The sequence below is a fragment of the Xylaria bambusicola genome, assembly GCF_022495145.1.
Source record: "Xylaria bambusicola strain CBS 139988 unplaced genomic scaffold F5B22scaffold_35, whole genome shotgun sequence".
NCBI classification, from domain to species: domain Eukaryota; kingdom Fungi; phylum Ascomycota; class Sordariomycetes; order Xylariales; family Xylariaceae; genus Xylaria; species Xylaria bambusicola.
The window spans coordinates 335,266-356,399 of NW_025953588.1; the positions used below are offsets into that span (position 1 = coordinate 335,266).

Here is a 21,134-nt window from a genome sequence, read left to right on the forward strand (position 1 = left end):
ACGCAGGTACATGTAGGCACACCAAGGATTGAATGAAATATATGGATTCATATATATATATATATATATAAATATAAATATATACCTAGTTAGCTGCAGGCGACTCGCGTGCGCGCGACTGGCAGGTTGTTGACTCGCGATTGTTCCGGTGCTAAATTAGAAACAACCGGCATGGCATCTTGATTGGTTCCTTGGCTGCATCCCGTGCTTCAGGTATATGCAGACGCGCGCCTCAACTCGTCTTCCTTCGCGTAGCTCGCAGCTCGCAGCTCATGTATTGTCTACGTAGTGGTCTCCTAACAATACTATGTATCCGTTGTTGCTATGTTGAACTAATGACCGTACGCAGTACTGGTAGCTTGACATAGAGCATGGGCAGGTCTACTCTGTGCTGCTAGATGTTTGCTCGCCTCAATACTCCTAGCAGCGAATTTGCTCTAGGTAGGAGACAAGTAGTAGCGCACTACTTCCTTGGTAGCGTTAGTGTATCAGCTGGAACTTCTAAAGCAATGCAGGGTAGAGGTTCCGATCAACGAAGATGGGACGAAGCTCGACAAAGAACAGAAAAGAATAACAATGTACAAGTTGATATTAGAATACCTAGAACACATGTATGCACTTAGTACGGATCTGTACGGAGTACGCCACAGGAACAACAGCTCGAACAACCCCACTGATTGTCGCCATTCATCATTATGCATGCGTAGGGAGACGGGGAGGATATCTGTCAATAGTCAGTTGACGATATCAAATCAAACAAGAGCTCGCAAGAGGTCATGCGCAGTTGCTGATCCTCCCACCAAGCCAGTCCAATTGAGATATTCATTCCAGGTACATGGTCTAACTGATCACGTCTCAACCTTTCAGGTAAATTCATGGGCTCCCTTGTACTTAGAACATAGCACATAGCACATACCTACAGCAGATTGATGGCTCTCATACAAATACCTACTCCGTACAGTAAGTAGGTAGTAAGACGTCCAAGAGTGTAGGGTGGCATGCTGTGGTCCCATTGACGCGTAACAGACTCATAGCTGGGCAGATCCAGATTCGGTAGTTTCGCCCAGTGTCTGAGGTCTTCAGGGACGTAAGTAGGAGGTGTCAGACGACCCTAGTAGGGGTGTGAAACTATTCGACGAACGATCACGATGTCCATCTCCGTCCATCGCTCTCTGCCAAGCCCGTCGGGCTGTCGAAGGGCCAGTTGCCCTGCCAAACGACTGTATTGGAGTGTCAGACGGTCCGAGGGGATTCTGGGCCGAGCATAACATTGGATATCCCTGTTAATGAATGATCATATGCCCCGTATCTGCCCGTACTACCAATAATGAGCAAGAAAAACAAAGGAAATCAAAAGAAAAAAACTTGCACAAAAACAACGGCACGCCTCACGAACACACGCTAGGTACTCCAGCTGTTACAGATCTTTGTTGCGCTGAGGCTATTCTATTCTGTAGGTACTGTTATACCTTGTAACGTACCCGTGGACCTATACGCTACATTACTATAGGTGGTCGAGGTTCAGAGACTGTGTGCCATTGACTCTGAAATTCTGCTCTATCACATCCATCGCGATCCTCATTCCTCCCACCATTGGACAATCATCCTCTTGTCTTGTTTCCATCCTCCCCGTCTCCCCATCCAGCCCTTTCCTATCTACACCTGCAGAAACAACCCCAGACCTGAACAGGAAAGCTCTTTGCCGAGCCCCTCCACATTGTTCCAAAAACAACCCCCAAGAAGGCTGTGGCCCGGAACCCGACGGCTTGGACTGAACCCAGTCGTGGCGTTTCTCGTGCCGTGCGACGGAGCGTATACTGACTGTAAGTACAGTGAGTGTACCGATACACCACCTCTTCATCTGGGACGTGGGGAGAGATTATACAGGTGCTACTAGGTAGTACTGCTTGCGATCTACGTCAGCTACTTGTTTATCTCGTGCTCCCCTCTGCTCTTCACTTTGCTCTACTTGGCCATCGACGTCTAGTGGTGGCTGCCACACCTTGCTCAAATTTAATAGTCAGTTATCTGTTATAGCCCAATCCCCAGACGCGGGCCGTTTCCAGGAATCCAGTGTCTTGACTCCCTTGGCTTCTTGCTTTGGCATTCTGGACTGCCAGCGTCGGCTTCTACTGTCGTCGTCTTCATACCAAGTTGGCCAATCCAGAGGAGCGCATAAACATCAAATCTATTTATCGCCTAGCCGGTAACGACCTCGGGCAACGCGTCCAAGTACTTGAGGACGCCCTGTCCAATCAGATCCGAACCAGAGTTACAGCAGTCTTAGACCACTCAGGAACAATGGTTTCCTTTTCGTGCGAGGTATGTCAGTCAGTTTAATAAGCCATGTACAGTAACCACAGATGCCTGACATCACATCGCCTCTCTCCCTGTACCCGTCTCTACCCAACGCATTTACCCATCCCTCTCCCTGCGTGATCGCGGAAAAGGAAAACAGGAAAAGACAATAGCTCCGCGTTGTTGTGTTGCTTCTCCCCTCCCTCACGATTCTAGGTGCATCCACGCACACACATACACACCTACACCACATTCCTCTCTTCTTCCTACCATCCTCTCTTGTTCATCGATCGCCATTCGCCCACCCTGGACATTGATCTGCCACTTCGGCCCCTTCCCTGTCTATTCCTTGGAGTCCTTGGGCGCTAAGGCTACTGGGGCAGACACTGGGGCTGCGACCTTGACCCCTGGCCCGCACTGGCCTTCCCTTGTCATCCCATCCCGCCCCAGTCAGAACCCCGTGAAGCAGAGCACCTGGACAGCCGTCATCTCCTGACCTTTTCCACCCCTCCGCCCCTCCAACCCTCCAACTTCGCCAGTTACACTCCCTTAAGTCCAATTGTATACGTCTCCTTCGTCGCATCTGTATAATACTTATTCTTGCCATTCGTTTTTGTGTAATCTAACTGTATTCCCTCCGCCATAGGAGTGTGGTGATGTTTTGACCAAGAAGAAGCTTGACCCACACAGAAATCGTTGTCGAGGCGCAACTTTCACCTGCATCGACTGCATGGTCCATTTTCCTGGCACTGAGTATCGCTCGCATACGGTAGGTTGCATCAGGGTTTAATCATTAAGCCTGCATTGGGTTGTTCCTTTCGTGTCGCTGATGTTCTGAGTAGAGTTGTATAACAGAAGACCAAAAATATCAAGGCGCGCTATACAAGCCCAAAAGGCAAAAGCCCAATCAGACAGAAGCACAAACCAACGACGACGCCATGGCACACAGAGCGTACGTCGAGGACGCGGTGGAGGAATATGAACAATACCAGGTCTACGAAGTCCACGAACCAGCGGATGACTATGGTGACTCGTACAATGGCATGCCAGCAGCCCCTATGCCTCCGCCAGCTGTTCCTGAGGAGGCGAATGTAAATGTCTTCGACTACATGGTAGATGCAACCCCAAATGCCTCAAAAGTCAATTTCCCAGCGCAAACTTTCCAGTCGCAAGAAACCCCAATGGGATACGGAGGAGGCCGTCAACTCATACGATTCGATGACGACTCAAACAACTATATCGATGAATCGGGTTATATGGTCGATGACGGTTCAATGGGTCAATATGGAACAGCCTTCGAAACACCAGCGCCAAAAGCACATAGAAAGAAGACTAAGGATGCCGAACGTGAACTGAAAAAGGACAAAAAACGGAAGCGACTGCATATTGAGACGAGCCCGGCGGCATTAGCGCGTACCGACGAAGTCATGACAGACGCTCCCCCTGTTCTACATTCTGGTTTAACAGGTGGTTTGAACCGCATGATGCGGCCATCACAATTCCCACCATCGCCGGATTATTCTGGAGGTGATGCTGGCGAAACTTCACCAGCACTCTCAATTCAAAAGAAGAAGCACACCAAGCCATCCAAGGCTAGACGAACAGACAGCATTGGTAGCAATCTAAAGGCACTTGTAACTGGAACCTCAAAGTCAAAGGTCTCAAAAAAGAGGAAGCATTCGTCCGAGAGGAAAGAAAAGAAGCGCCGAACACATAGCCATTCCAGCTCCAGCTCTCGGAAGGCTCCGAAGCTCATTGAGTTCAAGGCGAAATCTGGTGACGAGAAAGACGGCGAGAGCGGTGCTCTGGTTGTCTTTAAGCCCCGATCAGATCTCTTCCTAAGCCTCTGTAATAAGGGCCCGGAGAGCGACCGTGGATGCAGTGTGAACAAAGCCCTGAAGCGTTACCACCGCGAACGGTCCTCGTCAGGTACTAGTCTCGGCAAGGGCCTGGAGGAGAAGGAATTATGGAGATCTCTGCGCATGCGACGGAACGAGCGTGGCGAGATTGTCCTCTTCTCTCTTGAAGAAGGGCAATAGGAGGAGTATAGATGCATGGGGATCTAGACTTGGACATGGCGTTCTAACAGGCTTGCTTTTGGACTTTTAAGGGGCGGCGGCGGTCGAGGATTACTCGGAAACATCAATGATACCTAAGGAACTACAGTGTACGACACGGGCAAGGCGGAGTCGAGGATGTACGGTTGGCATACCTACACACACTTTCTTTTGTGCGAATGCAACCTTTTCCACTTGGAACACAGCATATCATCGCCACCCTTCTGCTCTTGAAGCTGGACTTGGAGCCCATACTCATAGAGCCGGGATGAAGAGACTTGAAACGGTGTTGCGGAGGGTCAAAGGATTGGAGCATTTGGGGGCAATTGGGGCGAGAGAGAACAGGACGCGCGTCATCTAATCAGGGGGGTTGTTCAGTATTCGGAAACATACGACATGCGGGGGACCAGTCCAACTTCTGCGGCGTTATTCATAGTTTGATGGAAACTGTCATTTGAAGCGTGTCTTGTTTACATTTGCTGTTTTCGCCCATTTCGCTCTGTAATTGATCTAGTCTAGCTGATGCGGAAGAAGCATTTCTTTTCCTTCAATGTTTCAGTTCCTGGGTAGGATAGATATGCGAGGCACATCACATGTACGCACTAACTAATATGTTTGAATTATCAGTTCAAATTGCATGAAACTTGATTCTCAGCATTGTCTTCCCTGCTATGCTTCGCTATGTGACATTGGATGATTATGCTTATCGTGATGGCTTATGGGTAATACGGATACGTGTCATATTAGTGTACATGATATATGCTGGTGTCCCGTGATAGGGATCTAGAACGCTCGTAAGGGCAGGATGTGCTGAACCATGGCCTCCCGCCGACACAGAGGACACTCGGGCTTCTCGCGGACCCAGTCGCCAATACATGCCCAGCAGAAGACGTGTCCGCACTGCGTCGCGGCGGGGTCCTTGAGTTCCTCGAGACATAGCGTGCATTTGCGCTGCTGCACGCCCTTGATCCAGCGCATTGCGTCCTCGTCCGTCAGGTCATAGCGCACGCCGTTCGACGATGGACTCGCGGGCGGCGCCGGCGTGTGCGTCACGGCCGCGATGTCGACGCGCGTGGTCTGGCTGCCGCTCGTGCCCGGCGTGCCCATCTCTGTGAGGAGAACGGCGTTGTTGGCGCTGTATGCGTGCTCGTCTAGCGAGACGTGGACGCTCCCCCCTCCGCCGGCGGCGCTCCGTTCGCGTGATGCAGCTTGTTGCGAAAACGTAGAGAACGAGGAGAGTGTCGACCGGATGTGCAGATATGCCTGCACGCTCATCTGTACGACGAGGAGCACACCCAACACCTCGTATCCGGCGCGGTCCGCCCCGGGCTCCCCCGTGCTCGCGTCCCCTGTCTGGGCACGAGATGTGAAGATGTACCGGAGACCCGTAAGCCGCTTCGCGAGCTCGTAGTACGACCCGCTGAAGTAGAAAAGTGCCAGGCTGAGGGCGTGCACGGGCGCCGGGGATGTAAGTGTCGAGAGATTCGCGAGGAGATATGCTTGGGCCTTGTATCTCCACGTCTGCGTCGGCGGTTTCGAGCCGCCTTTCAGATTACTCGGTTTCGTCGATTGTGCGTGGGCTTCGGCTCGCGCTAGATTCCGCTCGAGTCGCGCCCGGAGACGCGCGCGTATCACGGGGAGAAGCCGGGCGAGCCCGTAAGGGAGGAGGATGCTGCCGGCGATGTACGCGGCGCGGCGCTGGATGGAAGGGAGACGTCGGCCCTGGTCCGGATGTAGGGGAGAGGAAGACGATTCGACTTGGACTAGACCGCAGTACTCTTCTCCTAGCGTGCGGTTCCCTAGGAGCGTCGTGAGACATAGGTATATGAGGTCGGCGAGCGTGCGCGATTCAGTCGACCAGGAGTGTGCGGACCGTGCTCCCAGGAGTCGCCGGTGTAGGTCCGTGAGCTGGTTTGTGAGAAGACCCTGGAAATAAGCATCTTTCTGGTGCGCGCGGATTATGTCTGGCGCGAAGGCATATGGGTATGGCGAGGTGGCGAGGGAGGATGAGGAGGTCGGTGGTGATGATGAGGTTGACGATGTTGCCATGGTCGGCAGTATTATTTATTTATCTCGTCGCCCTGATTCCCGCCCGGCTGGGCATGCCAATTGTGCTAGTGGAGTCCTTGCTCGCTAGATTCTGATTTACGGTGCAGAGAACTTCCGGCACATGTGAATTCTTATCTACGTGAAGGAAATTCGTCGATGTTGTAGCGTGATGTAGATAGTAGCTGAGTCGCATACCGGTATGATGAAGCGAGCGCTTCAAGGCTCAAAGTGCTGAACCTCGGCGCAACAAGCTCCCTGCCGACCACGCCCCCATACCACCAACTTATCCCCACTTAATAGCACTCTATACATACATTAGGTAAGCGCGTCAATGAGCATGGAGAGTCCTCTAGAGAGCCCAATATGTCACAATGTTCACTGTGAAGAAGAATGAGTATCCGGGCATTCCATCCGTATCTCGAAATGATTTTCATCGTTCAATAACACGCGTCTATTCCGAGCTCGATGCCTCGAACAGGACACGGGCTCTTAAAAGGTCTAAATGGAATAGGCACTTGATATACCTCCATGACAGATCCATCAATACTACGGTATATAGTAGTACTTTACCAAAGGTCGCTTTTGGTTTGGACCTCGTCCTTTCTCGGCATCTAGCGCTCGTTCTCAGGTCTTAATACTAACTCATTCATTAATAGAATTACGTTGTTCCCAAGGACACTACTATAGTTGATTTGGCAAAGGTTTATATGGTTCATTTGGATTTATGTCTGACCCTGCTAGCTGACCCTGGCTCGATACCTAGGTATAATTGATGTCTATTGCTAACCTTCAGACTGTTTCTATTGGGCGTATAGAATGGTCAGTGTGTGTAAACAGGATTTCGCCGGAATACGTATTCAAAACAGCTCGAAGACTTTGACGAGACTTACCTACTTAAACAATGTCGTTTACAACTCTGGTACATGTTACAGTACTTTCACGGTCAGACACGGTACTTCCCAGTTCTGTCCTGTTAGTGGGCTGCCCACTGAGGCTGCAGGCTGCCAGGGACGGTGTCGGACGGTTTCCCATTTATTATTAGCGCGACTCGGAGCCGACAGGGATTACGGGTGACGTAGATCTCCCCTAATTTGTACTTTGTGCAGAATTGCACTTGCAATAGGTACCGATTGTATCTTGGCCTTATCATGAATCCACGTTAGTTGACGGCGCAACATTCGTTCAAACCCTTTGTTCCAAACTCTCGCCCTCAGCTGGATCATCGGAATCCTTATTCCTCCGGAACTCGATGCACATTCTGATATAGCCTCGAAACCATGGACGGTGATCCAGCGGTCGAGTCTGAGCTGGACTCTTTCAGCTTGACTTTTCCTTTACCATACCGCGTGGCATTTATTGTCGTTCTAGGTATGGCGCCTCTCCATGTCTCCTCAAGCCGCTTTGATGTAGGAAATGCTGATAGAACGCGATTCTAGCGGTCTGGGGTTGGGGCATCAACCTGCACTGCCTGTACCTTCTCAAGATCGACGTGCCCTCGTTGATTCGATACCCCGGCCGGCCTTCACCGCACCATCCGCCGCATCACTTCTCCGTATACCGACTTGCCAGCGTCCTCTCGTGTATTTTCGGCTTCTCCCTCTTTATCTTCTGGATCTTCACCCAACGCAACCCGCATCTCGTGCTGGCATGGGATTGGCTGCCACTTACATACCTTCTCGTGTTGCTCGCCTTCCTGGCTCTTCCCCTCCCACGCACGACGGGACTTCCGCATGCGGGGCGTGCGCGCCTCCGCGCCACTTTGCGCCGGATAGCCATTGGTGGTATCGCAGAGGCGAGGGATGGAAAGTTCGGCGACATATTGCTCGCCGATGTATTGACCAGCTACGCCAAGGTGCTTGGTGACCTTTACGTCGCACTATGCATGTTTCTTAGGACGAATGGCTCTGCAACAGCGCGACCTGACCGTGGATGTGGCGGCACTATCATCGTGCCTTTGATATTGGCCATCCCATCCATAATCCGGCTGCGCCAGTGTTTGATCGAGTATGGTCGCGTGCGCCGAGGCCCGATCACGGAGTCAGGGGGATGGGGTGGTCAGCATCTCGCTAACGCACTCAAGTATTCTACGGCATTCCCTGTGATCTTGCTCAGCGCGCTCCAGCGCAATTGGGCGCCTGGGTCGGTGACGATATACCGTCTCTGGGTCCTGGCCTGTACCATCAACAGCTTCTACAGCTTCTACTGGGACGTGACCAAAGATTGGGATCTCACTCTATTAGACGGCGCGCGCGCAAGAAATAACCCAGAGCACGCCTTCGGACTGCGGCGGATGCTGCGCCTCGGACCCCCAGGGCTATACTACGGCGTCATCGCGCTCGACCTCGTTTTGCGCTGTACGTGGAGTCTTAAGCTCAGTCCGCATCTCGACCGTGTGGCAGATTTCGAGAGCTCCATCTTCATCGTTGAGCTCCTCGAGGTCATGCGCCGCTGGATCTGGATCTTCTTCCGTGTCGAGACAGAGTGGATTCGCAACAATAGCCAGCCTATCGGCCTCGGCATAGAAGACATCATGCTTAGTGATTACCAGGGCAAGTACCAGGACGAGGATTAGAGATTACCTCGTCCCGTGGTCCGCGGTATCAAGATGGTGTGATGGTGAATTTTGATTTTGGCCTAGTTATTAAACCCAAGGCGTAACGACTAGTGGTTGATGTTAATGCATATCATGAGGGTACGCAGGGCTTTTCAAATGACCAATACCGGCGTTTGTGATGCATTTACTTGGGGCGTTGGCATAGACGTGATCCATCACGGTTTGGGCTTGTTATCTAATACCATGCTGATTTACCAGTTTCGAGTATGTATACATAGCTTCACTGTATTCTTTAGAACCAATCTGATCATTTTAATGTTCTCTTTATTAAGAGGCACGTATTCGAGCACACTGAAGCTTACTTGAGTGTTTCATGGATGCTGACTAAGGGCAACCTTTGTTGTCTAACCTAGTAACTGAGTCAAATCTGTCTATTGCTCGTCATGATATAGGTATAGGTACATGGTATTGCTTTCGTGAATGCTTAGAATTATGCTTGCCCTTTTCCTAGGAAGCTGCTTGTAGTTTGATCATACCATTTGGTAGCATACGCTTGCCGAATCTCAATATCATTGACCCAACTTGGGTGAGCATGGCTTCATGGCTGTTCGTCTTCAGGATGATGGTCGAGGGAGGCTAGCTCGTATTTTCATCGTTGGCCTCTAATATATTGATCTTTATCAACCGTCATCCAAGGCTGTATTAATGAATCTGCTCCAGAATAGCCCCTCCCCTACGATATACGCAGGTTCATCTCGTAGAAGATAGCCAAATAATTATCATCATCTTACTTTCGATCTAGAGGAAATAATATCCTCACGAAAACCATCCCTTCTTAGGGCTGCTTGGTTGCTTGAGCCTATCGAGACAATAAGATTGGAAATTGCGTCCCGTTTTACCGTCACATTCGCATCGACACCCAATCCCGCCTGCAGACTCGGGCGACCACGGCTTGTTCTTCACCAGCGACGGGGAGTCGGGTAGCTGGCCATCAAGCGCATTGGCCGGACATTGATAGAACTTCGCATGCCGATATCCGATATCTTCGAAATGATGCACCTGCTGAGGGTCGGCCAGCATGCCGATGGCCAGCGAATGCACAGCGGCGTCGCCCCACTATTCACAGAATATTGTCAGTACTTTACTGTGCTGTGCTGTGCTGTGCTTTCGTGTAAAAATGAATCGCCAAGAAGGCCAAGGGTGGGGGAGAACGGTGGAGGCTGGAGTAGATTTATATTGTGCATGAACACATACCCGCTCTTGATAAAAACCGCCTTTCTTGTCCAAATACTCGAAGTAGTCTTGGTACGCCCTTGAGCGGAAAAAGTCCATGTCGGCAATCTCAAAATTACTCCAGAAATGGCACAGGCTCCATACGTCGCCAGCAGCATCGCGGTGAGGCAGCCAGCTGAGAAAGCTGCGAAAAGGGAAGGGCATCCACGACGCTTCCATCATGGCGCTCCATAAACTGCTCGAGGGTATGCCTTTTAATGATTTCCAGGCCGTGGTTGCGTGGAAGAGACCAGGGCACGACTTCCCGACTTCCCATAGCGCGATCGTATAACCGTACACTTTCTTATGCTTGGCCATCTGCACGAAAGGGTCATACGTGATGGCGCATGTGAAATCAACGTCTGGCTCTAGTCGCCAGTACCATTTATACTTGCTGAGAGCCTCCAGCTGATAGAATTTGCTAGAATTGGGGATGAGCGGGCTACATCTTTGCGCTCCATCAAACACAGTTGAACTCACCCCGAATAGAATCGACACATGTGGTGATACCCTTCTTTTCCTGCGTGTGGCGCACCAGCATGGCCCTGCGCTTCTATGCTCTTCTTCGCCGAATCCTGGTCCAACCAATCTGGAAAAGTCCACTGGTTTTTGGGGATAACCTCAAAAATGCCCCTGCCCCCGGCGGTCTTGTTCAGCTCAGCTATGAAGCGGGCGTCCCAAGGTTCGTCGTTGAGGAACAGGATGGGGTACTCGAACCACTGGTTGAAATGTGCCTCGATAGACCGGACCGTCCTCTTCGCCTTTTGGCGCTCCGAGTTGCGCGCCAGCATGACAAGCACGGCGTTCTCTCGCTCGGCAGCGACGTCAGGCTCCTGGCAAGTCGTAAAGAAGGGCGCGTCGAGGTCCCTGGCGGGGCGCGGGACCTGCGACCTCCATACGTGGATTATGGCCTCAAGAATAAAAGGCGCGGCCGTGACAAGCAGGAGAAAGAATGGTAGCCTGCGCGCTGCGCGGCTGATTCGCCTCAGCAGCATGATGTTTGGTATATATTCAAAGTCAGAAGGGCATCGCTTGGCATAGTTCCTTTTGCTATATAGATAGATAGTCACGATTGATATCGGCAATAGCAGTAACGTGTCGCACGATACGCAAGTGTTCTGTTATCGTGAATGCTTATGCTCGATCAAGAGAATGCCGATCAGTCGTATCATGAATGAACGCAGGTCTAGTAGGAGGATATGATGCTGTCTAGTCGGCAAAAGAGAGTCGCAAACAGGCAGACAAATAATGCAAAGCTGCCGGGGTTCCACATTGCCATACCTACTATGACACCCCGGGCTCTCAAGCTATCCAGACCTGGAGCCGTATTGAATGGACGAAGAGAAGTACGGCGCAATTGTCATGGCAGACAGCTATGAGGTACTGTTCACAGAGATGAAGATGCAGGAGCGGCATTTCCAAATACCTAGTCAGGTAGGTAGTAGGTATCTAACCGTAGGGGCTACGGTAACCTGGCTGATCATCTTAAGGGGTGTCAAGTTTCAATTGCCGACTTAGCGTGCATCTTAATATCTTAAAAGGGACCGCGCTGCTAGATCGAACCTCGTTAATAAGGCATTGTTTCAATCAACTCTCGTTTCCTTCTAGCAGATGTGTTTGAAGACGATAATAGGCCGACTTTCAAAACAGCTTAGTTAGTAGAATTTGATTGAAAGAACAAGACCTTATTGACGTAATGGTTCATGTCTACTACGTACATACCTACACAGTAAGGTAGGTAGGTGATAATAGAACGATTATATAACGCTTAGACCACCCAAGCTTACCACCAGCTTTGTGCCCAGGTCCGGCCACCCCAGTTCTTCGGACTGGCGTGATCGGAAAGCCCGGACAGCCCGGAAACTGACCCAACCCAACAACCCACTGTCATCGGAAACATCTCTCGCGCCTATCGCTTAGACATCGTTGTTACGCGGTGCGACCAGAAGACATTCTTCTACCTCGAAGCTATAGACATTTTGCTCGACTACGCCGATATGGATTACGTCCAGGAGCGCATGGTCCAAGAGGCCACCCGAGACACGGCCGAGCTCTAGTTCGTAGTGCCCCTCCTCATTCTCGTCGATTCCCTATAGCTTCTACTACGGACCGGCCCGACTAACAGACACTGGCAACTTTAGCACGGGGCTCGTGACGCCTCTCAACCTCATCCTCGTCGCCATCACCCTCTACACGACCTATCTGCTCTACAAGCCCGCGCCACCAGCCACACTCCCGCGCGAGCCACCCGCCGTCGTCTTCCGCACCTTCACCCCACACGTCCTGCTACCCTACAACGGCACCAACGGCATGCCCGTGTACATGGCCGTCCGGGGCCGTGTTTTCGACGTCACTAGCGGCCGCAATTTCTACGGGCCGGGCGGGCCATACGAGAACTTCGCTGGTCGCGACGCCAGCCGTGGTCTCGCGTGCCACAGCTTCGACGAGGAGATGTTAACTAAGGACCTCGATGGCCCGCTTGATACACTCGAAGGCCTCGGCGCCGAGGAGATGGAGAGCTTGCAGGGCTGGGAGGAGAGGTTTCTCAGCAAGTACCTTGTTGTTGGCAAGCTGGTCGCCCAGGGCGAGAAATGAGCAAGTGCTTTGCTTTCTCCAAACGAACGCTCCTATATCTTATTTCATCGCCCGTCGAGAGACACGATATTGGCAGTTAGCTCGGAATGACATATGAATTTAAGATATGATTGATCTTGGTTCCTAGAGTCAAGTCAGTATGCCCAACCGTCGGAATCCACGTGCCCTGAAGCCCTGCTTCGGCCACATCCCAGGACATGGCAGCGATGTAGTTGTATGCCACTGAGTATGTATACTACTAGGTGAGTGCTAAGTTTGTGAAACTAGACGATATTACTAGACACGCCTGTCGCCGTACCCTAAAGCTGCAACATCTCTATCTCATGGCTATATTTTGCATAGTTTGTCTTCGTACTCTCTGGTATTAGTGAATGACGCAAGTTACTATGCAAGCGTATGTGCCATTTACGAAATCTCTTGAATGTGACCCGAGTTAATGCTGTTGGAGACGGTATTTAAAGGCATTCAAGACGGTCACATATTATTTCGATGAATTTCATTAAGGGATTCTGGACAAGTCTCACTCGAAGCGTCATGCGAGACTCTTCAGAGAGTTGCTACATGACTCATATTTGCAAATTGAATTCAAGAGTGAGTCCTATGGCACAGAATCATGAAGCCATATGATACACAATTGAATAGTGTGATCCCGAATATAACAAGGGCGGAGATATAGGCTTAGAACTTAATACTATCCACAATACAACAGTCTAGCAAGGTTATAAAAGCCCTTATCTAATTAATTCCTCCTTAGCTTTAATAATTTAAATTTAACTTTAGTTATAACTAACGTTAGTTATATTGTAAACAGTATTAACACCAACAGATTATTATGCATAAATATACCAGTAAATGTAGGGTTCGTTTAGCTAATCTTTCCGTAAACCCGTGATTACTTCTTGATTCAATAGACTAGAGGATAATTACATGTTCAAAAAACTCCTTTCTATATAGCATTTCAGCGAGGAACTTCTTAGCCCCCTCCTCATCTTTTTTATCAAGACATTTTTCTATCTTGTTAAGCAGTTCCAACCGGGTTCTCCAATCGGGCCGATTTTGAACCATGAGACCTTGCATCTTGAGAGCAGTTTTGAGAAGACGTGGCTCGTTGAAGTTTTGTCTGGCTTTTTCCGCTATCGCTTCCCACCATTCATTGCTTCCATTCCCTATAAATAAATTGTTTAGAAGTTGCCCGTTATAACCAAGTGAGCCTTATAATTGAGGGTTTGAAAAGAAAAAAAGAAAAGAAAAGAAAGAGAGGGGGGAGGGGGGCTTACGTATAAATTCGTTGCGGCGTACTTCAAACCGGGCTTCGGTTACGGTAATTCGTGCCCAATTTTGTTTGTACTCATCGACAACCTTATGGTCGCGTAGTCGTAAGTCCAATCTCGCCCCTCTTTGCCGTGTGTCCTGATTTGCAATCCTATTGGCATCACGCAACCACTGAGACAGCATTCTCCTGCCCTCCTTTAATTTGGTAGGCCGCTTGTATCCGGGATGTAGATAACCTCCGAATTTGTTACAGAACTGCTCAGCTTCGATTGCTCCATTGACTGGTGGCCAGGTCCCCAGTAGTGCGTTGAGTTCGTACGAGTACGTAACTGCCCGTATAGCATGTCCACAGAACTCAAAAGCAAAAATATTGCCCATGATCCTAAGATAATCCGCCCATGTATGGGCAATAGCAAAGCACGGGACGCAATTTTGGGCTAGAGCATATCTGGTCACTACGGCGAATCAAATTAGCTAGCTGGGGTGCATCGAGAGCTACGATAGTCAAAGGCGAGAAGGGTTCATAGTAGTTTCAAAATTGTCGTAGGCAAAAAGTAAAGGAGAAAAACATAGATGGTATTGTAAGTTCGACTTACTGATATTTACCCTTTCTCCTATTCTTGCATAGATCCTGTTGCCCACACCTATGCCCTGCAGCGGAAGAAAATCGACCAACGCTTCACTAAGACGGCGGACAGTTGCGGTCTTTAGGTCTTTTACATGCTGTCTTGAGAGCTCTACTGAGTCCTCCCACAACAGCCAGGCAACACAAGTCGCCGGGTGCATGTGGTTTTTTTCTTGCGCCAGCCAGTCCAAGAGTGGGGATTGGTGCATTGCTGCACTATTTACACGCTGGAGTCAGTAATAACCAGAAAGATCAAAAGCACTACTCATGTTTCGGCAGCATTGTAGGAGCAATGAAGCGCAAAGCCTGCCTAAGGGGAAGGAGGGGAGGGGAGGGGGGATAAATGACTCCAGGGAACTAACTCGGCGGTAAACCAGACACTTGGCCCCTGTTGGATAGGCGCGATGGCAGGATATAATACTGTCCTGAACCACTCAATGTCAGTACTTAATTGCTTCAATTATCATTCTGTGTTCACGGGGGTGCACGCACTCCTTCAGACGGTCGAATCCCCCCTCTCTAAGCATGGTTGCGATTCGGGATAGAGCGCCGCCGGTCCCGTTCGGCTGCTGCTCTGCCATATATTCCAAGGTCTCACGGTTCCAACAGGCTGGATCGTTGGTTTCGTACCACTCCATATTGGCTTCTTGCATCCATTGAAGCTCTTGTTTGAAGAATTGTACAGCGGCTTGAAGCGCTAGTCCCAGCGCCGTCAGCTCGTTCATGGTTCATTATGCATAGCTACTTTAATAACCATCTTTTGAAACAACTTACATAAATCTGCCATGCTCATTTCAGTTGGATCGTCTATGGCTTTCTGCCATATTTTGGCCACCATTTCCCGCCAGTAGGTTATTTCCTGGAGACAAATAACCAAGTCCAGCGTACTCCACGCACCCCCGCCGTTATCGACGACGGAAGACGGCGATCCAGTTACTGATATGGGTGGAGATCCAGGCACAGGTGCAGGCGGAGTTACAGGTTGAGGAGGTGTAACAGGCCTAGGTACCGGTGGCCGTCGAGGCGGTGTAACGGGTGTAACAGGCGTAGGTGCAGTTGCCGTCGAAGTTATGGCCAAAGTTCGGAACGAGCGCGAGAGTGAAGGAGAAGATGACGAAGATCCAGCCGCGGATCCAGCCAAGGGTCTAGGTGGTGATGCAGCCACAGACTGGCGATCTTCAACTCCAGGAACACTCAACGGTGATCTCAGTAGATGAACCATCGATTCAAGCGCCTCGATCCACTAGAACCGCTGGAGTCAGTAATACTCTTCCAAGGTAAAAGTTTCGGGGAGTAACTAGAACAGGAAGAAAATGACTCCAGTGGTTTTACATACATGCTGATGCGACCTCTCGGCTTCAGTATCAGGGTCCCATAACAGTACTATAAGACATCCATTAGGAACCACCACTAAGGCTTACAATGACATATTACTGCAGAGTTTGTTGAAGGAGAACTGGGTGTGATGCAACATTCTTCAGGCTAACAACTACGTACTGGCTTCTTTTCGTAGTTCTCCTGATTCCTCTAGCTCTTTCGCTGTCATCTCTCGGAACTCCTCCGAATATTTGTTTAGTTCCACTCTTAGCATGTTATATATGCCTCTCACCGTCCATCTGGCGCGATCCGGAAAGCCAGGGAATAAGCCGAGGAAAGCTAACCGCTCTTTTTCCTTGTATTTGACCTGTAGCTGATATCTACGCCTCTCACGTGGGGTCAGTGACGACATGATGACTCTTCGCCAATTTATTGAGGGAGGGTATAGCCAACTGCTTCTGCCCTATTGTCGGAAACAATGATATCGTGCTTGCCTATCCCTAGCTCCACAGATACTTGCCAGAAATAGGGGTGTCAGAAAAGAGCTAAGCGTTGACAAACTGGGTGGTAGGAATGATGTTGTATATAGGGAGGTGAGTATGTTGATGGCTAACATAGATCTTTCCCTCTTCATACTTGGTGAATAAGGCGTGAAGTATACGAGTCGTACGAGAAGGATGTTTGCATCAAAAACGAGATTTAACAAGTAGTTTTTTGGATCGTTGAATGTTGTCGCATTATGAACCACCCTGGATGGTCTTTGTCGTAGCGTTCCTCGGGTGAATTGGGTAGAAGTTTGGAGCTCACCTCTCACACGGAACCAGCTATTAGATCGTTAGTTGCTATCATTTACATGAACTTACATGTTTCCTTGTGGCAATATCTCCGCTTTGTGTCGTATCCTGGTTGCGGCAAGTTTCCTTGTCCGCGTCCAACTGAATGTTAAGTGTATTCATGATGTTGGCTTTGTCCCTATCCGCTTTGTCTATGGAAATTGTTTCCATAACCATGTCAGCCCGGTTATCGTCTCCAAAGGAAATCCCAGGCATCAGTGGATAGTTCGTATATCTTTTGTCGCAATCATTCAACTTTCCTCTTACCCAGTCCAGAAAATCATCACAAATTTCCCTAATCCACAGCTCAAGCACTATCCTATACCGGATTCATCGCATACCACTCTATCATGGCTAAATCCTTGGCATCCCAGTCCGACTGGCCTGAAGGCCACACAATTTTATCACCGTATTTTCTCAAAGTTCAACAGGAGCGTCTCCCCCTCCTCCGCTCCAAGTTCAGAAGCTTTATACTAAATTTGGATCCCAATGTAGGGTTCGACATGGATTGGTTGATCTGCGAGGTTTGTGAAGATGCCTACTTGGTAATTCTACTCATTGCCGAGGAAGAGCCTCCGGTCGACCCAGTGGACCCAACACTTGTTGCTGAAGTGAGAGCCTTGGATTCCCAGTTGCAGGCTATTAATGGAGATCACAAACCACTTGACCTTTCGTTACTAATCCCTGCCTTACCACATCCTGGGTGGGATTTCATATTTCGGGGATATTGTGAATTGCTAGCTTCTTGTGTGGACGCATATATCTATGGCGATAGTCCGATCTTCACGGCCATCTACCGTGAAGATTCTTCGCCGGACCTCGTATTTCGGGTCTTGCGTGGCCTGATTGCTGAATTCAACAACTTTCCATTTCTTCGGCCCTATGTTGACAGACTATTGCGAAAGTTAGACGCTACGAGAACTGGCGTTGCCTTGAACAAATATTCGACAGAGCATGCCAAGCCAAAATCTGGTCTTAGACCAAAGCGGAAGATAGGCACGCCTGATTTAGATGGTATGGCACAATTATCTTTGGAATCGCCCAGGAGTAAAAAACCCAAATTCGATAACTCGGGCCCTCCTACGCCTCCCCAGGAGATCAGACAATCCTTCTGGGATTAGTAGGCGGTGCATATTCTGGATACTTGGCGAAAATGTACAAAGTTGAACTATTATTGGTTATCGGGTAATATTTGGGCTATGATTCCTGGACAAAGGGCCGTCGTGTGTATAACAAGGGCAGGATTACTGGGCTTGGAATTTAGGCAATTCAGATTATAATGAACAACTAGGGCTGCATAAGTCCTTGACCAACCAACTCCTTCTCGGCTGTTGGTGGCTTGACTTGACTCTATATACAATTGGTCTGCCAGCCCAGACCGCCTGGGTCTCTGGGGTCTGTTTCAAGAAGCGAAGTCTGTATAACCTCACTTTCCAATATTGCCCAATGTTGCCTGCATGTCTTGAAAGATCATGAACAGCCTGCAAAAATCCTTCGTACGGCCGAAGTGCAAGGCGAACTGCATATTCAGCTAATACAGAGGTTGCACGTGTAACAGTGTGAAACACGGCCAGTACATGGAGGGTAATCAGCAATAATTAGCTCTAACTCTCAGGGCTTAAATTTACGGAATCTTCAACCGCATTTTTCTTCCGCAATTGTCTACTAAGATGGCTGAGTCACTACTTGATCGTCAAGTACCCCTAAGAAATTAGCAATAAGTCGTTGCAGGAGTCAAGATAGGTACCAATATCTGCGCACGGGGACAACTAGGGGACAACGAATTTTTCTGCTACATACCAAGATAACTTATCACCCTACTCAATAGCTCAATAAATTGTCAGTTTGGTGTGCCATAATCCATTCTCTGAATCTTTCGTAATTCTTCGTAGCGCATAACAATTTGATCGATCTCAAATGCAAGCGGGATGTCACACGACTGAGACTGCCAAGACCCTTTAGGCCATCCGCAGCCAACCATATCCTCTGCGAGAGTGAAGCTATAAGCGATTAGATATATAGAGTTACAATGTCTTTATTTTCTAGTATGAAGCCTTACTGGGGATGTGCTCAGCATTGTCAGACAAAAGAGGAGTACCGATCGGTCATTGCGCAGCATCGAAATCTGCCATAGATTTAGTACAAGTATCTTGAAGCAAGTTCCTACTGTAAGCGCCCGTTAAAATACACTGCACTAGTCAAGGAATGTATGTATGCAAGTAATTATACTTTTGACAGTAACAAAAGCAAATCTGGGCCTCCTGTTGAGGCTAATATCAGGCACACTAAGGCAGAAATTACCGGTTTCAATCAACATTCACAGGTTGGGAGACGCCCGCCATTATGATGTTGCACTGGTAAGTCGCTCGGAGTCAAAACGCCATCTCAAAGCAACGCAACATTACAACCAAGCGATTCACGTCTTACCATCTTTTCTTTTATCATAGTCAAACCTTGCCCTATGTTATCATTGTGTTGCTCTAGAAAAGGGTAAATAATGCCAAATAGGACATAATTCTCAGACATCATTTCACAGTCACTTAAGAGCGTTAAGCGCTCTTATAGCTAGTCCTTCCAAAATAGAACAGCTCGTCAAGTGCTTTATACAGTAAAAAGAAAGTCAGCATAGCTTGATCATTGTGGGACTAGGTGTAGCATGTGAGACTGATCTAAGAGCGTTGAACTGTGCTCCAATGTGGTGAGGGTCTTCTTTCCATGTTGGGACCTCTAATAACTTCTACTGTTGCGCAAGGGTCCCTCCAACCTTCTTGGGGGAAAAGCTGAAGCTACATATAGGAAGGATTTCTTTGTTGCCTTACAGCCTTGTAGCTGCCTTGTAGCCTTGTGACAGACCTGAAGAAGTTTGGGATGAAAGTGACCCAGCCCAGCCAGTTACTAGTACTAATGGTGGCTATGCAATCATAAATGACGCACGCCTTCATAGCAACCATACCCAAATATCGACGCTCTTTATTTTGAAAAGTTGAGTAGCCATTATTGAATTCGTAGTTGTAGTTTGCTGGCTAACACAGGGCCTTATTTAGAATATCAAATTCATCGAAACTACATGTTAGAGCGTCCACTGGAGCTCAAACATTAAGATTAATCACATAAATGAACGCCTGTAAATATCACCCACGTGGTCTGAATCTGGGACACAAGATAATTATTTACTTTGCTGCCAAGGTGCAGTGGCGATCAAATGTGGGCCAAATTGGCTGCCAACTGATCCTCGCAAATGTCAGTCAGGTTGTTTACCTAATACCTAATTAGGTAATTCACCTGTAGGGTATTAGTCATCTGGGTATGAGTCATAGATTCGAACCTTCCAATGGGTTCGATAGGGAACCCTTCAGGGCACCCTTCAGGGCAGCGGCTAGGTCTATATACAGCGGGTTATCCCCGCGGTCAGGAAGACCGTATTCTATATTCCTATTTATATAACTCTCCTTCTATATTAGATAATTAAATAACTTATCTATTTACCCTATTTATTAGTTATCTTTTGAACTGCTTATTAAGATATATATACAATTACTTAAGTTAACCCGAATAGCCTCCGAGAGGTTATAAGCCCGGTATAATTGCGTATATATTCACCGGAAATGAAGACCCCTTTCGACCCTTTCGAACTACCCTTTCGAAACCCCTAAGCTACCTTTCACAACCCCTATTAAGTGAACTAAGCTATAATCGAATTAACTAAGCTATACTTAAGCTATAACCGAAACGTTTTCGATCGAAATCGCAAAACCTTTACTTTTTCCACGAAAAAGCTACACTTTTACACCCCTTTACCCCTATAACCCTATATATCTAAACGCACTATACGCTATATAAGGATAAATATATTTCAATTAAATATTTATAAAGTAGTAAAGTTTATAGGCTCCATTAATTACCTTATTTAAAAAATGAAAGTAAAGGTAACCTTAAAAAAGGATAACTACTATTCTGCTATTATAAATAGGAATACTAGCCTACATAAAAAAGAAAAAGCATTTAATATTATTTAACTATTATATAAGGATGCCCCTTTTATATATTTATACGGCATTAATAACCCGATTAAAGTATAAAATAAGCTGGAAAATCTATATAACTTAAAAGGCTTTACAATTAAATTCCTTACCTTTAAAGAACTATTTAATACTTTTTTATTTTATTTCACTTTTATAAAAGTATATTTAAATAAAGTTAAAGAATTAAATAATAACTTAAATTAAAAGGGTATTAAATTACTTAAAAAGGTAATAATATCC

General features: G+C 48.2%; 7 protein-coding genes across 7 annotated transcripts; 4 read left to right on the top strand and 3 right to left on the bottom strand.

Annotated features, from left to right (window-relative positions):
- The first annotated feature begins 2,070 nt into the window (after positions 1–2,070).
- F5B22DRAFT_307233 (uncharacterized protein) lies at positions 2,071–4,398 on the top strand. Its single transcript, XM_047970588.1, has 3 exons — positions 2,071–2,322; positions 2,945–3,067; positions 3,141–4,398. The coding sequence occupies exons 1-3, from the start codon at positions 2,302–2,304 to the stop codon at positions 4,335–4,337; spliced, it is 1,341 nt and encodes a 446-aa protein (XP_047828839.1). The 5' UTR covers positions 2,071–2,301; the 3' UTR covers positions 4,338–4,398.
- Positions 4,399–5,013: 615 nt separating this feature from the next.
- On the bottom strand, positions 5,014–6,636 carry F5B22DRAFT_615286 (Pex12 amino terminal region-domain-containing protein). Its single transcript, XM_047975528.1, has one exon. It carries the CDS (start codon positions 6,402–6,404, stop codon positions 5,139–5,141), a length of 1,266 nt encoding a protein of 421 aa, XP_047828840.1. The 5' UTR covers positions 6,405–6,636; the 3' UTR covers positions 5,014–5,138.
- A 944-nt stretch (positions 6,637–7,580) lies between these two features.
- Positions 7,581–9,559, top strand: F5B22DRAFT_307323 (EXS family-domain-containing protein). Its single transcript, XM_047970590.1, has 3 exons — positions 7,581–7,772; positions 7,841–9,222; positions 9,291–9,559. Exons 1-2 carry the CDS (start codon positions 7,682–7,684, stop codon positions 8,974–8,976), a joined length of 1,227 nt encoding a protein of 408 aa, XP_047828841.1. The 5' UTR covers positions 7,581–7,681; the 3' UTR covers positions 8,977–9,222; positions 9,291–9,559.
- On the bottom strand, positions 9,424–11,393 carry F5B22DRAFT_307423 (glycolipid 2-alpha-mannosyltransferase). The gene is made up of 3 exons (XM_047970592.1): positions 10,711–11,393; positions 10,213–10,651; positions 9,424–10,074 (listed from the first exon to the last, which is right to left on the bottom strand). The coding sequence occupies exons 1-3, from the start codon at positions 11,223–11,225 to the stop codon at positions 9,775–9,777; spliced, it is 1,254 nt and encodes a 417-aa protein (XP_047828842.1). The 5' UTR covers positions 11,226–11,393; the 3' UTR covers positions 9,424–9,774.
- Positions 11,394–11,954: 561 nt separating this feature from the next.
- F5B22DRAFT_307378 (cytochrome b5) lies at positions 11,955–13,575 on the top strand. The gene is made up of 3 exons (XM_047970591.1): positions 11,955–11,968; positions 12,036–12,286; positions 12,372–13,575. The coding sequence occupies exons 2-3, from the start codon at positions 12,228–12,230 to the stop codon at positions 12,823–12,825; spliced, it is 513 nt and encodes a 170-aa protein (XP_047828843.1). The 5' UTR covers positions 11,955–11,968; positions 12,036–12,227; the 3' UTR covers positions 12,826–13,575.
- A 159-nt stretch (positions 13,576–13,734) lies between these two features.
- On the bottom strand, positions 13,735–16,451 carry F5B22DRAFT_657826 (uncharacterized protein; the record flags this gene model as incomplete). The annotated part of the gene is made up of 8 exons (XM_047980078.1): positions 13,735–13,991; positions 14,103–14,552; positions 14,694–14,938; positions 15,085–15,147; positions 15,215–15,419; positions 15,497–15,965; positions 16,059–16,105; positions 16,220–16,451. 8 exons carry the CDS (start codon positions 16,449–16,451, stop codon positions 13,738–13,740), a joined length of 1,965 nt encoding a protein of 654 aa, XP_047828844.1.
- A 771-nt stretch (positions 16,452–17,222) lies between these two features.
- F5B22DRAFT_648661 (uncharacterized protein) lies at positions 17,223–17,993 on the top strand (the record flags this gene model as incomplete). Its single annotated transcript, XM_047979048.1, has 1 exon — positions 17,223–17,993. The coding sequence occupies one exon, from the start codon at positions 17,223–17,225 to the stop codon at positions 17,991–17,993; it is 771 nt and encodes a 256-aa protein (XP_047828845.1).
- Between the last annotated feature and the right edge of the window lie 3,141 nt (positions 17,994–21,134).

Bases quoted from the DNA above. Each gene is read 5' to 3' on its own strand.
- F5B22DRAFT_307233 (XM_047970588.1), top strand. From the start codon at position 2,302: ATGGTTTCCTTTTCGTGCGAG. The intron at 2,323-2,944 runs GTATGTCAGTCA...CCTCCGCCATAG, and splicing joins TGGTTTCCTTTTCGTGCGAG to GAGTGTGGTGATGTTTTGAC. The intron at 3,068-3,140 runs GTAGGTTGCATC...TGTTCTGAGTAG, and splicing joins CTGAGTATCGCTCGCATACG to AGTTGTATAACAGAAGACCA.
- F5B22DRAFT_615286 (XM_047975528.1), bottom strand. From the start codon at position 6,404: ATGGCAACATCGTCAACCTCATCATCACCACCGACCTCCTCATCCTCC.
- F5B22DRAFT_307323 (XM_047970590.1), top strand. From the start codon at position 7,682: ATGGACGGTGATCCAGCGGTCGAGTCTGAGCTGGACTCTTTCAGCTTG. The intron at 7,773-7,840 runs GTATGGCGCCTC...ACGCGATTCTAG, and splicing joins GGCATTTATTGTCGTTCTAG to CGGTCTGGGGTTGGGGCATC.
- F5B22DRAFT_307423 (XM_047970592.1), bottom strand. From the start codon at position 11,225: ATGCTGCTGAGGCGAATCAGCCGCGCAGCGCGCAGGCTACCATTCTTT. The intron at 10,652-10,710 runs GTGAGTTCAACT...CCCCAATTCTAG, and splicing joins ATGTGTCGATTCTATTCGGG to CAAATTCTATCAGCTGGAGG. The intron at 10,075-10,212 runs GTATGTGTTCAT...TTCTGTGAATAG, and splicing joins GCGGTTTTTATCAAGAGCGG to TGGGGCGACGCCGCTGTGCA.
- F5B22DRAFT_307378 (XM_047970591.1), top strand. From the start codon at position 12,228: ATGGATTACGTCCAGGAGCGCATGGTCCAAGAGGCCACCCGAGACACG. The intron at 12,287-12,371 runs GTTCGTAGTGCC...TGGCAACTTTAG, and splicing joins CGAGACACGGCCGAGCTCTA to CACGGGGCTCGTGACGCCTC.